Source organism: Dreissena polymorpha, chromosome 10, assembly GCF_020536995.1.
Source record: "Dreissena polymorpha isolate Duluth1 chromosome 10, UMN_Dpol_1.0, whole genome shotgun sequence".
NCBI lineage: Eukaryota > Metazoa > Mollusca > Bivalvia > Myida > Dreissenidae > Dreissena > Dreissena polymorpha.
This window is the reverse complement of record NC_068364.1, coordinates 85284097-85299832: the sequence shown is the minus strand read 5'-3', so window position 1 is coordinate 85299832 and position 15736 is coordinate 85284097. Positions and strand designations below refer to the sequence as shown.

Here is a 15736-nt window from a genome sequence, read left to right as displayed (position 1 = left end):
CACTGATATTTCAAGTCTACTTGGACAGGTTCTCTCTTGATTGATCGTGTTGGTTATGCTTGCAGCCTCAAGGAATGTCAACGATTGGTGGCTGTCATATTGGGTGTCCCACTCTGTACTGCCTGGTCAGAATGTCTCGCACTCAGGAGCACACAGGTTGGTAGTGGTACTCTGAAAGATAAACAATATCTGAACTGGGTTTTGCCAGAAGAACCCCTTGGAATAAATATTATAAATGACTGAATGACTTAAACATTCAATGCCCAATCACGTAATGTCCAATCACATGTCTCATTATACCCCCCCCCAACCATCGCCTTGATAGGTGGCTATACTAAAATCTCCGTGGATATCTGTTCATATGTCTGTTTGACTTTCTTTAGACACAAATTTGCCTATAGTTTTATATTAACTTCATCAGACAAACATATTTGAATTGTTATAATACTTTAAAAAGCTTTACTAAACTATTAGTAACCCACATCTCTAGTATTCTTGTACAATCTTTACCAAAAGTAGAATAGAAAAAGTATATATATGGCCATCTGTAAACTTCACTCACTCAATAAAAACATGAAACCATTTATGAGCACTAGTTAATTCTGTAAAGAATAACAAAATGCATAAACATTAAGGCTCACTCAGTAAAAACATGAAAGTAGTCAGGAGAACTGCAGAACTGGATAACTTTGTAAGAATTTTCATAGAGCATAAACATATACATTTTGATGATTAATTTTTTTCTTCAGTAAATTTTTTGTTATCAACATGTGTGTACTGTTTGTATCAGGATCTCAAGTAACAGCAGCAACATGAGTAGTCTGGTTACCGCGGGTGATAATGTGATGTACTACCTGACCATATATGGATGCCTGGCGGGGGCCAACTCTGTGTTCACGCTCCTACGAGCATTCCTGTTTGCCTACGGAGGAGTTTGTGCCGCAAGAACCATACACACTCGACTGCTTAGCAACATACTGAAGGTAATGTCTAGACATGGTTTAACGCATGTGCGTTAAGTGACGTTTTTATTGTCCCCTACCGGTGACAATGGTTTGCGCTCTGTCAGTCTGTCTTGTCCGCCAGTCTGTCCGTCACACTTTTTTAGCTCGACTATTTTATATGAAATATATATAGTGGAGCTATCCTGCTCACCCCGGTGTCGGCGTGAGCGTAAGCGTGAGCATGCAAATGTTAAAGTTTGCGTACTACCCCAAATATTTCCTATGTCCCTTGACATGTTGCTTTCATATTTTGCATACTTCTTAACCAACATGACCCCAACCTATAAACAAGAGCAGACAACTGTATCAAGCATTTTGTAAGAATTATGGCCCTTTTTTCACTTAGAATATACATAATATTGATTAATCTATGTTAAAGTTTGCGTACCACCTCAAATATTTTCAATGTCCCTTGACATATTGCTTTCATATTTTGCAAACTTCTTTACCAACATGACCCCAATCTATAAACAAGAGCAGACAACTGTATGAAGCATTTTGTAACAATTATGGCCCTTTTTCCATTATAATATGCATATTACTTTAGTAACACTGCCATAACTTCTTTATTTATGATCAGATTTTTTTAATACTTTGACAAAACAACACTTACCTGAATACCACAATGGATTCCACCCAAACAATACCCCATTTTCCAACCCAGAAACCCTGCCCTTCCCCTCCCCCCCCCCCCAAAAAAAAAATATTTTTGTTTTCCTTTTTTAATTTTTGAAAGATCATCTTATAAATGACCCCACCCCACATTATACCCCCCTCTCAACCCCCCTACCCCCCCCTCCCAAAAAAAAAATAATATATTTTTTTTTCCTTTTTTTATTTTTGAAAGATCGCCTAATAAATTATTGAATATGAACAATTTCCCCATGATGGCTTACCGGTACGTTATACTGTCAAGCACTCGAATAGTCGAGCGCGCTGTCCTCTGACAGCCCTTGTTGTATCCTGCCATAACTTTTAAAGTTCTTCATATTTTTTCATGAAACTTAATATATGGATAGATGGCAATATGGAGATTATGCACGTCTTTTTATTTTGTTCCTACGTCAATAATTATGGTTGCTATGGCAACAAATATATATATATATATTTTAAATTCTGACATTGGTGGAGTTTCACCGGTAGGGGACCATATTGCTTGGCAATCTCTTGTTTTGTGTGTGACAATATTTTCCATGTTAGTTTTCTGCAACGATATCCAAACATTTACGAGAGAACACAAGATTGGCTTTGGGCAGCTTCAGAAGCATGGAGTAGTTCTCATGAGCTGCCCGTCTCATGAGTCCTGAAGCCAAACTCACGCTCACTCGTAAATCGCCTACTTAATGTAATAAGTCATGTAACTGACATTTTAATACATTTCTACTTTTTTCCATTTTTGTGTTTATTAAGGTGACATACATCAACTGTTAAAATATTAAGTCAATCTTTTTGGTAAAAATAATGTTTTTATCAAATTTTCGAAATTGACATAACAAGCACATGTCATTTTCTGAATGTAAAAAGTAGCGTAACTGACATTTTGTTAAATTTTCAGGAGGAGCAAAAATATGTTTTATTCAAATAATAAACATTTTTCTGTATTCAAATTTTCGGATAAGTATTATAATAACACTTGAAAAACGAAACAAAACTCCAAATTGATATGTCTTTTTTAAAACAATAAAAAATTAAGAAAGGACAATTACCATAATTTCAACACTGAAATATTTTGAGCGCAAAAAATAACGTAAGTGCTCTTACTGTATTTTGCTTTATATGCTTTCCTGAACAATTCACAAAATGTCAGTTACCCTAGTTATTACATTCAGTAGACGAAATGTTCGGAAATTGTTGCAGGAAATGAACATGGCATATATTGTCACACAAAAAATAAAAACAAGCATTTTGTATCTTTTAACTCTTTGTTACCAGACCACGTATAGCTTTGTAATTTTGACAATTACTATAAGGAACACTAATTTTGTTTGTCTTAACTTTTTTTTTAAATAATTTACGAAATATTTGTTTATATGGAGTGTTTATGGGGGCTTTAAAAATTGAAGTCCAAATTGTAAAATAGTCTAAATGTGTAGTTACATATACAACCTACTGATATATTAAATGTTCACATAATATGTGTCACACAACAATTATTTCTTTGTTATATAGCAGGGACATGCTTCTAGTCTGTGGAAAAAAGGATTATGATATATTTGATAATAGTCAATATAATATCAAGTTTAGAGGAAGCACAGTGATTTCTGTGAGCGGTTGAGTTAGCTTTATCTTTTACCATAAATCTCTTCTTAATTGCAGGCACCGATCACTTTTTTTGACACAACACCTATTGGTCGTATTGTGAACCGGTTTTCCTCGGATATATTCTCCATAGACGACTCCCTGCCTTTTATTATGAACATATTCCTGGCCCAGATTTGCGGTATACTGGGAACCATTATATTGCAGTTCTACTTTTACCACTTGCTGTGCTCTATTACAAAATCCAGGTTTGTACAAAATTAATCTTCATAGATTGTACATTGGTATAAAAAATGTTCATGTTCAGTTCTTTTCTTGGAGAGAACAAATATGTGTAATAAAATTGTGAGGTCTCATCAATTTAAAGTGTTATTAAGTGTCTGAAAGAATTATCATATATTATGTTCTGCAGAAATGTGTTAACTTTTCAAATAGTTTTGTTCACACACAGAGAATCATGGACTGTACATGTGTAAATTAATGGTCATGTTCAGTTCATAAAATTAAAAAAGGTTATTTAGTGTCTAAAATGATTATCATATTTCAATTCCACTTAAATTTCATCATTTTGTGTCAGCAAACATGCCTGAAAACGTGAAAAAAATTAAATATTTTAAATATTTTAAATATGGCTGTTGAATAAGTTTGTTTTTTTATGTACAGGGACTTAAACATTATTAATTTGTGTGTTCAACATCTATATTTTGCTCAGAAATACTACCGTGAAAGTTCACGTGAGTTGAAGAGAATCTCCAGTGTGACACTGTCTCCAATCTATGCCCACTTCTCCGAGTCTATAACTGGAATGACCACAATAAGGGCCATGAGGGAACAAGAGAGGTAAATCTTGATTGATTTGGGATCAAAAAAGGTAACTCTTGATTCATATCGGAACAAGAGGTAACTCCTTATTCATGAGGGAACAAGAGAGGTAACTCCTGATTCATGAGGTAATAAGAGAGGTTACTCCTGGTTCATGAGGGAACAAGTGAGGTACCCATGATTCCTGTGGGAACAAGAGAGGAAGCTCATGATTCGTGAGGGAACAAGAGAGGTAAATCCTGCATGAGGGAACACGAGTGGTAACTCTGCATTCATGAGGGAACAAGAGAAGTAACTCCTGATTCATGAGAGAACAGGAGAGGTAACTCATAACTCACGAGGGAACAAGTGAAGTAACTCATGATTCATGTGAGAAACAGAGAGGTTACCCTTGATTCATTTGGGAACAAGAGAGGGAGCTCTTGATTCGTGTTGGAACAAGAGAGGTAAATCCTGATTCAAAGGGAACAAGAGAGGTAACTCTTGATTCATTAGGGAACAAGAGAGGTAACTCCTGATTTCTGTGGGAACAATAGAGGTTACTCTTGATTCATGTGGGAACATGAGATAATACTCCTGTTTCATGTGGGATCAAAAGAAACTTTTTAATTATTCCCCCACAAACAAAGTTAAGGGGGGTATATAGGAGTGAACTTGTCTGTCGGTCGGTTGGTCAGTCTGTCTGTCGGTCCGTATTAACTGTCCGCTCTCTAATTAAGTAGTTTTCATCCGATCTTCACCAAACTTGGTCAGAAGTTGTATCTACATGATGTCTAGGCCAAGTTCGAACATGGGCCTTGCCAGGTTAAAAACTAGGTCACTTAGTGCGTTTTAAACATTCAGCATGTTGTCCGCTCTCTAATTCAAGTAGTTTTCATCCGATCTTCACCAAACTTGGTCAGAAGTTGTATCTAGATGATGTCTAGGCCAAGTTCGAACATGGGCCTTGCCGGGTCAAAAACTAGGTCACGGGGTCACTTAGTGCGTTTTAAACATTCAGCATGTTGTCTGCTCTCTAATGCAAGTAGTTTTAATCCGATCTTCACCAAACTTGGTCAGAAGTTGTATCTACATGATGTCTAGGCTAAGTTCAAACATGGGCCTTGCCGGGTCAAAAACTAGGTCACGGGGTATCTAAGTGCGTTTTAAACATTCAGCATGTTGTCCTCTCTCTAATTCAAGTAGTTTTCATCCGATCTTCACCAAACTTGGTCAGAAGTTGTATCTATTCTATCTTAAGGCCAAGTTCGAACATGGGCCTTGCCAAGTCAAAAACTAGGTAACGGGGTCACTTAGTGTGTTTTTTAACATTCAGCATGGTGTCCTCTCTTATTCAAGTAGTTTTCATCTGATCTTCACCAAACTTGGTCAAAAACTAGGTCACGGGGTATCTTAGTGCATTTTAAACCTCACCATGTTTCCCGCTCTCTAATTCTAGTAGTTTTCATCCAATCCTCAAAAAACTTGGTCACAAGTTTTATCTTTATGATCTGTAGGACAAGTTTGAACATGGGCCATTCCGGGCCTAAAACTAGGTCACGGGGTCACTTAGTGCGTTTTTTAACATTCAGCATGGTGTCCGCTCTCTATTTCAAGTAGTTTAAATCCGATCTTCACCAAACTTGGTCAGAAGTTTTATGGAGATGATCTTAAGGCCAAGTTAGAACATGGGCCTTTCTGGGTCAAAAACTAGGTCAAGGGGTCACTAAGTGCGTTTTAAAAATTGAGCATGGTGTCCGCTGTTTTTTGTGAAGACATGCAAAATATTATGTGTCAATGCGGCATGTGGGTGTATTCTTCACGTCTGTGACAAAGCTCTAGTTCATGTGGGAATAAGAGAGATAACTCTTATTTCATGTGGGAACAAATGGGCTTACTCTTGATTCATGCAAAAACTGTTATAAATATATTGTATTCAGAATGGACTTTGACCTCTTGTAAGAGATTGCTAGGAAAAACTGCCTGTAAATTGGTAGGATTAGTTTAAATACGGATAATTTCAGTTTTATTTTATGGCTTTAGGAAAATTTTTAATATGGAAAAAATGTTTAAAACTAAATTTGGGGATACATTTTACATTACCGGTATTTCACTGATAGGGATATGAACATTAAAGGGACTAGTTTTAAATAGGGGCCAAACATAAATGTAAAGAATGGAATGTAGCCTTTATTCAGCTGCTGCTAAAAAATCTGAATAATGTTGATAATGATGATGATTAATTGGTCTGGAGGCCTGTATTTGTCTTAAGTTAAGTCTTTAATTTAGAAACCTAATATTTTTAGAAGCTAAGTACATGTGCTGGTATGAAGTAACAAATCAAACAATGTTTTAGTTAAAATTCATTAATGACAAATAACAAAGACAACATTTTTCTCTCGGCAATTTTTCAGGTAAACTTGGAATAAAAGTCTTCAGTAGAATGCCTATTTTAAGGGTAACAATAGGCACGGTCATGATTTCTCCTCCTTGAAGTACAATGATTGTATTTTTTCTTCAAATAATGAATATATTGATGAAGCCTGTAAATTTTGGGGATAGGCATACTGCCCTATGGAGGTGTTCCCAACATAACCCCTTGGATATGACCGTTCTCAACAACTGCCTCAGTATTCATCACAGGTTTCAGTTGGAGAACATCAGTCACCTGGAGACCAATCAGCGTGCCCAGTTCACCTCACAGGCTGTTGTTAGCTGGCTGGTGTTCCGTCTGCAGATGCTTGGGGTAGCCATGGTGACAGGGATTGCGTTCATTGCCGTGCTGGAACACCACTTCCGCACAGTCAATCCTGGTAAATGGATTTAAAATAAATGTATTGCTTGTCCCTTTATAAGTTAGATAAGCATTTTATGGCGAATGTAGTCCTTCAGAAAATGAAATTACATATATTCAAGTTGACAGAAGTTATAGTATCCCACCCTCAATTTTACAGTGATAGTTGAAAATGTGTTTTCAAATTTTATGTGTTATATTAAAATACACGAGCAGTTGTATTATTTGGATACACACTTTACAACACCTAAAAAGTTGAATTGTACATTTAATCATCGGGTGCATAGTTCAGTGACTTAATTTTATACACATGACTATACAAGAATATTCATACTTTCATCTTTAATTAAAATTTGCTATACGTTTCTATTTGTTAACCCTTCCCACTCAGAAGCAAAGTGAATATGGATGTATGCAACCAGCATAAAACCAGAACAACCTGCGAGTTACTCCCAGTCGGTTCAGGCTTTATGCTGTTTGCTACTCATCAGTACCTTAGATTTGGAAATAAAGGCCTAAAAACTTAAGTCTAGTCAGAAAGATCTTTAATTTAAAGAATTTATTCTATAGGAAGTAATTTATTGTATAGAATTGCAAATGGGTCAAAATGCTTATCAAAGTGGTTAAGGGCTAAAGTTGTTGACACGTCTCATAGAACATTTATTATTTTTATTTTTTTCTGATAAGGTAAAAATAAAAACAATATTTAAGCACATATATATATTAATGTATTTAATCTCTATCATGTATGGAACAAATAATCACTTGTCAATTGTTGCCGTGTCAAGGTCTTGTAGGGTTGGCGATTTTGTACGCCCTCTCGGTGACCAACCTCCTGGGTGATGTCTTGAACTCGTTTGCTGAGACTGAGAAAAAGATGGTGAGCGTGGAGCGTGCTCAGCAGTACATTGAGGACGTACCCAACGAGAGAATGGAGGGATCTCTACTGGTACGATGTGGGAAGTGTCGACTTAATGCATGTGCATAAAATGTTGTGCCAGATTAGCCTGTGCAGATTGCACTAGCTAATTTTGGGATACTATTAATACAAATGCATTAAGCTCAGTTTTTAACAGAGTGTGACTCATATGTGACCACATTTGGTACCTTTTTTTGGAATATTAAAAAAATACTCAATTGACTTTTTGCAATTTAAGTATGAATGGTGGGTGGTGTAAAATCGATGTTTTGCTCCAGAACAAAATTGAGATTGATATTTTTAAGAAATTTCATATTATATTGAATTAATATAACATATGGTATTTCATAACCTTGCTTACATGTGGGTTAAGTCTGGTGAAGCTCATGTTAAGTAAAATTAGGAATTATAATTCTGCGCAAGAGATCAAAAGCATATTGAGCTTATGTAATTTAACTTAATTAATAGTTGTCTTATATCAAGATCTCTATATTCAAGTTTCTCATTAATAAAAGGTATAAATAAAACATCTCAAATTCAACCATTATTTCCAGCCACCTCCCTACTGGCCCAATCAAGGTTCCGTCGTTTTTAGAGGTGTATGTATGAAGTACCGTCACAATCTAGCAGATGCTCTTAACAAGGTCTCGTTCGAGGTTGAACCCGCAGAGAAAGTGGGAGTTGTGGGAAGAACTGGGTCGGGCAAGTCGAGCATTTTCCTGGCGCTTTTTCGGATGGTTGAAATTTACAAGGGAAACATCTTTGTGGATGAAATTGATCTAATTCATTTAGATTTGAAGGATATCAGGTGAGATGTACATATTTACAACTTTGTGAGAGGTAAAAAAGATGGACACATTTTTTACTTTGTTTTAAGCTTTCGACGATTTTAAAAGATGCTCTTTTATTTCAAAATATGCATATAAGATTATATGGTCATATTTTACAATAAAATCTGTTCACAAAAATAAAACAAACAAAAAATAAATATATTGATACCTGCTTTCATTGTGAAACCCGGTTGGGAAAATACATTGACACTTTCAAATTAAAGAAGCATATGAAAACCTGAAAAGTCAAACAACATCAGGACCCATTTCTATTGCTTTTAGATCTAGGTTTGCAATAGTACCCCATTGCAATAATACCTCAGGACCTATTCCTGTTGTTTTCAGATCTAGGTTTGCAAAAATACCCCATTGCAATTATACCCCAGGGTCCAGTCCTGTTGTTTTCAGATCTAGGTTTGCAAATATACCCCAGGACCCATTTCTGTTGGTTTCAGATCTAGGTTTGCAAATATACCCCAGGACCCATTTCTGTTGGTTTCAGATCTAGATTTGCAATAATACCCCAGGACCCTTTCCTGTTCAGTGGCTCGGTGCGAGAAAACTTGGACCCAACTTGTGTTCACTCAGACAGTGAACTATGGAGTGTCCTTGACAAATGTCACCTTCGCAGAGTTGTGGAGAAGCTTGGAGGACTAGGGGCAGATGCTGGGGAACGAGGAAAACACTTTTCAGTCGGTCAGAGACAACTTGTCTGCCTGGCACGTGCTTTATTGACCAAGGCTAAGGTATATAACTGGAGAGTTGTTATCTTCTCTTACTGAAATACTGCTGTGGAAAAATTAGTAAAGCAATGTTTTGGAACTGGTGTTTTGCTTATTATCCCCCGCCATAGGCGGAGGGTTATTGTTTTGGCGTTGTCCGTCCGTCTTTCCCTCCGCCTGGCACTTTTGTGTCCGGAGCCATATCTTGGAAGTGCTTTGGCGGATTTCATTGAAACTTGGTATGAGTATATATATGTATAAGATGATGATGCACGCCTAATGGCATTGTACACCATCTGTTAATAATGGAGTTATGGCCCTTTTTATCTTGAAAAAATGCTTTTTAATATAAGCTTAGAGCTTTATCTCCATTAACACATGAGCCAGAGCCATGAAACTTGCCATTGTTGTTCTCAACCGTCTTGGGGTGCTTAACATTCAACACCCATGCTCCTAGGGGCTAAGATCAAGGTCACACATTGAGGTCAAAGGTCACAAATTTGATGAATTATTCATTATTTAGTCATTCCTTTACTATGCGTCATGGTATTCTGTAATAACTGTCCACAATTGTTCTCCATTATCTAGACGAGTGTCAAATATAAGATCCAGTTTGCTAGGGTCATGGTCAAAGTCACACACAAAGGTCAAAAGGTGTTTTTGACCAAAGTCAAGGTCACACATTTGTAGAAATATTTATAATTTAGCCATTGTTTTACTGTGCATCAGTGGATTCTGTAATAACCTTCCATAATTCTTCTCAATCTTCTTCCTTGCTCTGTGTCATATGTAAGATTCATGTCTAGGGTTAAGGTCAAGGTTCATGTCTAGGGTTAAGATCAACGTCACACAATATACTTCATGTAAGGTCATACGATTCGCATCAAGGGTCAAGGTTACCTAAATGCTTCATGTAAGGTCGTACTCAATGATGGATGATTAACCTTAAAAACTTATGTTATTTCTACGTATGTCATGGCGGATGTTGTGTTCACTCTGCAACACTCTGAAAATTTAGTGTATATTAAGATTGAATGTTTTCGTGGAAAAGGCAGGACTTTTTAATTCACCTAAATAAATATTGAATGCTCAAGAACAATCCTCTTTCATAGTTTTTAACCAGGTTTTCCGAAGGAAAAAACTGGTTATTAGATTGGCAATGTCAGCCGGCTGGCTGGCGGGTGGAACAAGCTTGTCCGGGCCAAAACTTTGTCGTTCATTGTCAGACTTTAAAATCATTTAGCACATTTGTTCACCATCATTAGACGGTGTGTTCTGCGAATGAATTACGTCGATATCTCCAAGGTCAAGGTCACAATTTGAGTTTGAAGGTCAAAAATGGCCATAAAAGACCTTGTCCGGGCCATAACTTTGTCGTTCATTGTCAGATTTTAAAATCATTTGGCACATTTGTTCACCATCATTAGAGGGTGTGGCGCGCGAAGGAATTACGTCAATATCTCCAAGGTCAAGGTCACAATTTGAGTTTGAAGGTAAAAAATGGCCATAAATGAGCTTGTCTGGGCCATAACTATGTCATTCATTGTGACATTTTAAAATCATTTGGCATATTTGTTCACCATTATTGGACGGTGTGTCGCGCGAAAGAATTACATCAATGTCTCCGAGGTCAAAGTCGCCACAACTAAAAATAGATTGATTTTGAAACAACTATGTAACTATGAACAATCAGTAACAATGCACATTTTGATTTGTCTCTCTTTATCAGACTTTTTTTTTCTAATTGAAATCAAGGTCAATTTTACACAAGGGGGTTAACAATACACATTTTGAATTGTCTCCATTTATCAGACTTTTTTTTCAACTGAAAACCTGGTTTTGTGACAATTTTGTCCCTTGTTAGTTATTGTCCTTTGTTATTTTTGTATGTTGTTACTTTTCGGGGCAATAACTCAGTATGTAAGATTTCTATTTAAGAAAATGTTCATAACAAGCAATTTCTCCTTTTGTCATGATACTATCAATGTTAATTGATTCATGAAAAATATACTATCTGCATTTTATTGTCTGCAAACCCATCACAGGTATGAATGAGTTTTTAAAATAATTGACAAAAGGCACAACCCTTCACTTATACCTTTTCTTTTAGTTCTTCACCCATCCATGAACAAAAGTTATTTGGCGGGGGATATCAATTCAATGAATTTGCTTGTTTTTATTAACCCTTTGAGCGCTGGAACCGGATTTGGAAGGCCTTTGCAAACAGTTTGGATCCAGATGAGACGCCACAGAACGTGGCGTCTCATCAGGATCCAAACTGTTTGCTATTCTGATAGTATTCTTTGAAAAAAATCGAAGAAAATGCTTATTTTAGAAATTCAGCAGAAGACATTTTAGCAGACGACAAATTTCCCAGCATGCAAAGGGTTAATGGTTCTTTGACTGAGACAAAGATTGGTTTGATTGATTTGGAAATGCTATCGGTAATCTTTTTGACTTGCTTGATGTTTTTGACTGCTACTACAGTAGCCTCAAATTGTGTAAGTCTATGTCGCTTAATGTCAGAGATGTGATATTTAACCCTTTGCATGCTGGGAAATTTGTCGTCTGCTAAATTGTCGTCTGCTAAAGTTCTAAAATTAGCATTTTCTTCGATTTTTTTTCAAAGAATACTATCAGAATAGCAAACAGTTTGGATCCTGATGAGACGCCACGTTCTGTGGCGTCTCATCTGGATCCAAACTGTTTGCAAAGGCCTTTAAAATTCGGTTCCCGCACTGAAAGGGTTAATTATGAAGCAAGAAGGATTACAGTACACATGTTCATATATGCAGCTACATGTATTTCTTTCAGCCTTTCAAATCATTCAGATTGCCTTTTGCATTGAATTCAAATGAAAAAGCTTCATAGTTTAATATCTGTTATTTCGTAACAAGTTTTTTGTCTTCATGTTTTCACAATTACGTCATAGCTGTACTATGCCCTGCCTAACTGTGCCGATAGCATTTTGTATAAAAATAAAATAAAAACTTCTACCTTTTCTAGGTGTAATTTATTACAAGGTTTGTGTCTCAATGTTCTTACAATGACCTCATTGCATTATTGTGCCATGCAAAATTATATATGGGCTGTGCTCTGTGAAAAGAGGGTTTAATGCATGTACGTAAAGTTTCGTCCCAGAATAGCCTGTGCAGTCTGCACAAGCTAATCAGGGACGACACTTTTTGCTTTTATGATATTTTTCTTTGTAAGAAAGTATCTTTTTAGCAAAAATCCAGTTTCGGCGGAAAGTGTCGTCCCTGATAATCCTGTGCGGACTGCACAGGCTAATCTGGGACGACACTTTAGGCACATGCATTAAAGCCCCTTTTCACAGAGCGTGGCTCAAATAACATTAAATTGCATATGGCATGTAATGAAATATTTCATTTAAAGTTATATTTCATTGTATAGTTCAATAAATGGTATAATTCCGTACACTTGCAAATTGAACTGAATGAAAATCTAATTAAAATGTATATTTCATTTAATTCCCTGAATACATATTTCGTTAAATAATATATTTAATGCCTTGCAGATTTTGTGTATAGATGAGGCTACGGCCAGCGTTGACATGGATACGGACATGCTCATTCAGCAGACAATACGCAGCGAGTTTCAGATGAGCACCGTGCTAACTATAGCGCACCGTATCAACACCATCATGGACAGTGACCGAGTCCTCATCATGGCCGACGCACACGTGGCAGAGTTTGCAGCCCCTGGGCGCTTGCTCATGAATCAGGAGACACTGTTTTATAAACTAGTCAATGGTCAATAAAATCTAGACAATGAAAAAATATACATTAATCATTAATTGCTTTCTTGTCATTGCTAGAAATTCAAAACAAATAAACAAAAAAGAATGATCAAAAATTTATGTTAGGTGCAGTATATTTTTATCACGAAGTTAAAATTTCAATTAGATCTATTTAAAAAAAACTATTTCTTTAACGAATTCTTAAATTTGCAATCCCCGGCTTTGCTTGCGGTATTTTTGTCAATTGCTTACTTGAAAAATTATTATTCAGTCTATTAAACCTGTTCGGTTTAAAAGCTGCTTCCTTCTATGTATAAAAAATGCACTGTAAAAGATGAAATTCGTTACCAATGTCAGATATACTTTGTGGGCAAATACATTTATTTTGAGTACTTAAAATATTCATGTTTAACTCTGGCGTTTTTGGCAGCAATGATGGATTGAATTTTTTTTAAATTATGTTTTGTCCGAGAATAATAGCGTCGCTCGAGATGACAACGATATTACATTACGCTCGTAAAACTTCTAAAGTAAAGCATTATTGTAATGAGTGTTCTGATTGGTTGATATAAATAATACCGTATCGGACAGTTAAAACCGTCCCGGACGGTTTACTAAACTGTCCCGGACAGTTTAAACCGTCCCGGATGGTTTATGCGCACGAACGGTCAAAACTTTCCTAAACCGTCCCGGACAGTTTGTAAACTGTCCGGGACAGTTTAGTAAACTGTCCGGGACAGTTTACAAACCGTCCTGGACGGTTTATAAACTGTCTCGGACAGTTTTGAATAGTTTTGGACCAGTTCGTACACCATAGTTTCACGCATGGACATTGATAGTCAAGATAATAACAGTTTGAATAACAATGATCATTATTATACATTACTATTGCTATTAAAACCACACAAATTGATATCTGCATCATTTAAATTGTAATAATCAGATTATGATTATCTTGTTAAGCGACTAGGCCGTCATGGATTTGGACCGTCCTGACCCGCATTCGTAAAATGCACATAAATAGACCAATCAGGTGCCTTTGGAAAATTCCTTCAGCAGAAAGAGCGTTGTTACGGAAAAGCACGTGTATTATACGCTATTGCTATTTTTGCACCTCAGAAAACTTTCAGAGCCATAAACACACCTATACAAACCTATGAATTTGTTGTTGTTTTTTTACCGGACAATCAGTCCTGTAAATTTGACAGACAGGCCGGACCTTACACAATTTTACAGGACGTGTCCGTCGGTCCGGCCATGTTTGGCCAAGGCTGTATACTGTCTGACTCCCCTTTCAGGTATTATTGACAGGTAATAGATATGACAGAATACTCTGTAAGTATAATTGTGCACTGGAATTTTTATGACAAGTTGAATTATTATTATTATGCCCCCCTTCGAAGAAGAGGGGGTATATTGCTTTGCTCATGTCGGTCGGTCGGTCTGTCGGTCCGTCAACCAGGTGGTTGTCAGATGATAACTCAAGAACGCTTGGGCCTAGGATCATGAAACTTCATAGGTACATTGATCATGACTCGCAGATGACCCCTATTGATTTTGAGGTCACTAGGTCAAAGGTCAAGGTCACAGTTACTGGAAATAGGCATTTTAAGGATTTAGCATGGTTCAAACAAGGGAAACAACTACCGTTTATGCATGTTCTTTTGTTACAGCATTTGCCTCCCTTGTAATTTATTTAAATTTTACCAAATGTAAGGCTAACTGAATTTTTGTAATGCATTGTATCAATAAACATCGGGTAAAAATGAAATTAAGGTTGCACCACCGCCACCACCACCACCACCACCACCACCACCACCACCACCACCACCATTGTTCACAGTGACAAAAAACCTATTCACACAATGGCTGCTACTACAACTTATAGCCCATATAGGGGGGCATGCATGTTTTACAAACAGCCCTTGTTGTATGTACCATTTCCATGCGATCAATTTTAGAAACCCATTTATTTCTCACAAACTGAGGTTGAAAAGTAAACAACAATGGGATTTGATTTTACATTCATGAGTTTTTTGGGGTGTTTAATACATGTATAGTCATTCAAATTACTAATGTTTGATAAGGTTTTATTAATTCTGGGTATAGTTAAAAATGTTCTGTCGGTTTAAAACCATGGCCGTTGAGGGCATAGCAGTTTTCCTTATATGGGCCAATGGCTATAGTAAAATCTTGTTACCACTCTAGAAATCACATTTACTGTGCATCCTTCAAGAAACTTGGTCAGGTCATTTGTTCTAATGATGTATTGGCTGAATTTGAAAAACTGTTTTGCTTTCTTTAATTTATTCGCAAATCTTAATGAAGTATGGTCAGAACATTTGTATCAATCAAATCTCAGCCAAGTTTGACACTGGGTCATTTGAGCTAAAAAAAATTGGTTAATATATTAAATAAACAAAAAGCATGTTTATACCATAGAGTCACATTGTTAGTCTAATCTTCATCAACATCGGTATGAATATTTAACTTCAAAACAAATATTGGACCAGGGATTTCAATAGACGCAGAATCCTGCGTTTTGACGCGACCAAATTAAAAATGACTCGTTTTTGACTCAACCCTTTTTTCTGCCGTGCGTCATTTTGACGCATCGAAAATTTAACCCGTGTGTCAGTCAGTTAAC

General features: G+C 36.5%; 2 protein-coding genes across 11 annotated transcripts in view; both read left to right on the top strand.

Moving 5' to 3' along the window:
• LOC127847409 (ATP-binding cassette sub-family C member 10-like) overlaps positions 1-15736 on the top strand; it is a 67964-nt gene that overhangs the window by 22361 nt on the left and 29867 nt on the right. For 2 of the 10 annotated variants that reach the window (XM_052379286.1, XM_052379283.1), the window contains exon 11: positions 66-156. The exons of 6 other annotated variants lie outside the window; for them this stretch is intronic. In XM_052379286.1, the coding sequence (XP_052235246.1) occupies positions 66-156 (91 nt within the window). Of the gene's footprint in view, positions 1-65; positions 157-790; positions 984-15736 lie in introns of all 10 variants that reach the window. 2 more of the 10 variants (XM_052379289.1, XM_052379282.1) reach the window with 2 other exon arrangements.
• LOC127847423 (ATP-binding cassette sub-family C member 10-like) lies at positions 3369-14246 on the top strand. Its single transcript, XM_052379328.1, has 7 exons — positions 3369-3511; positions 3976-4103; positions 6708-6877; positions 7647-7807; positions 8434-8585; positions 9110-9353; positions 12868-14246. The coding sequence occupies exons 2-7, from the start codon at positions 4069-4071 to the stop codon at positions 13108-13110; spliced, it is 1005 nt and encodes a 334-aa protein (XP_052235288.1). The 5' UTR covers positions 3369-3511; positions 3976-4068; the 3' UTR covers positions 13111-14246.

Excerpts from the sequence above, each read along its gene's own strand:
- LOC127847423 (XM_052379328.1), top strand. The coding sequence starts at position 4,069 with ATGACCACAATAAGGGCCATGAGGGAACAAGAGAG. Across the intron at positions 7,808-8,433 it reads GAATGGAGGGATCTCTACTG|GTTGAACCCGCAGAGAAAGT; the intron begins GTACGATGTGGG and ends GTCTCGTTCGAG. Across the intron at positions 8,586-9,109 it reads TTAGATTTGAAGGATATCAG|ATCTAGATTTGCAATAATAC; the intron begins GTGAGATGTACA and ends TGTTGGTTTCAG.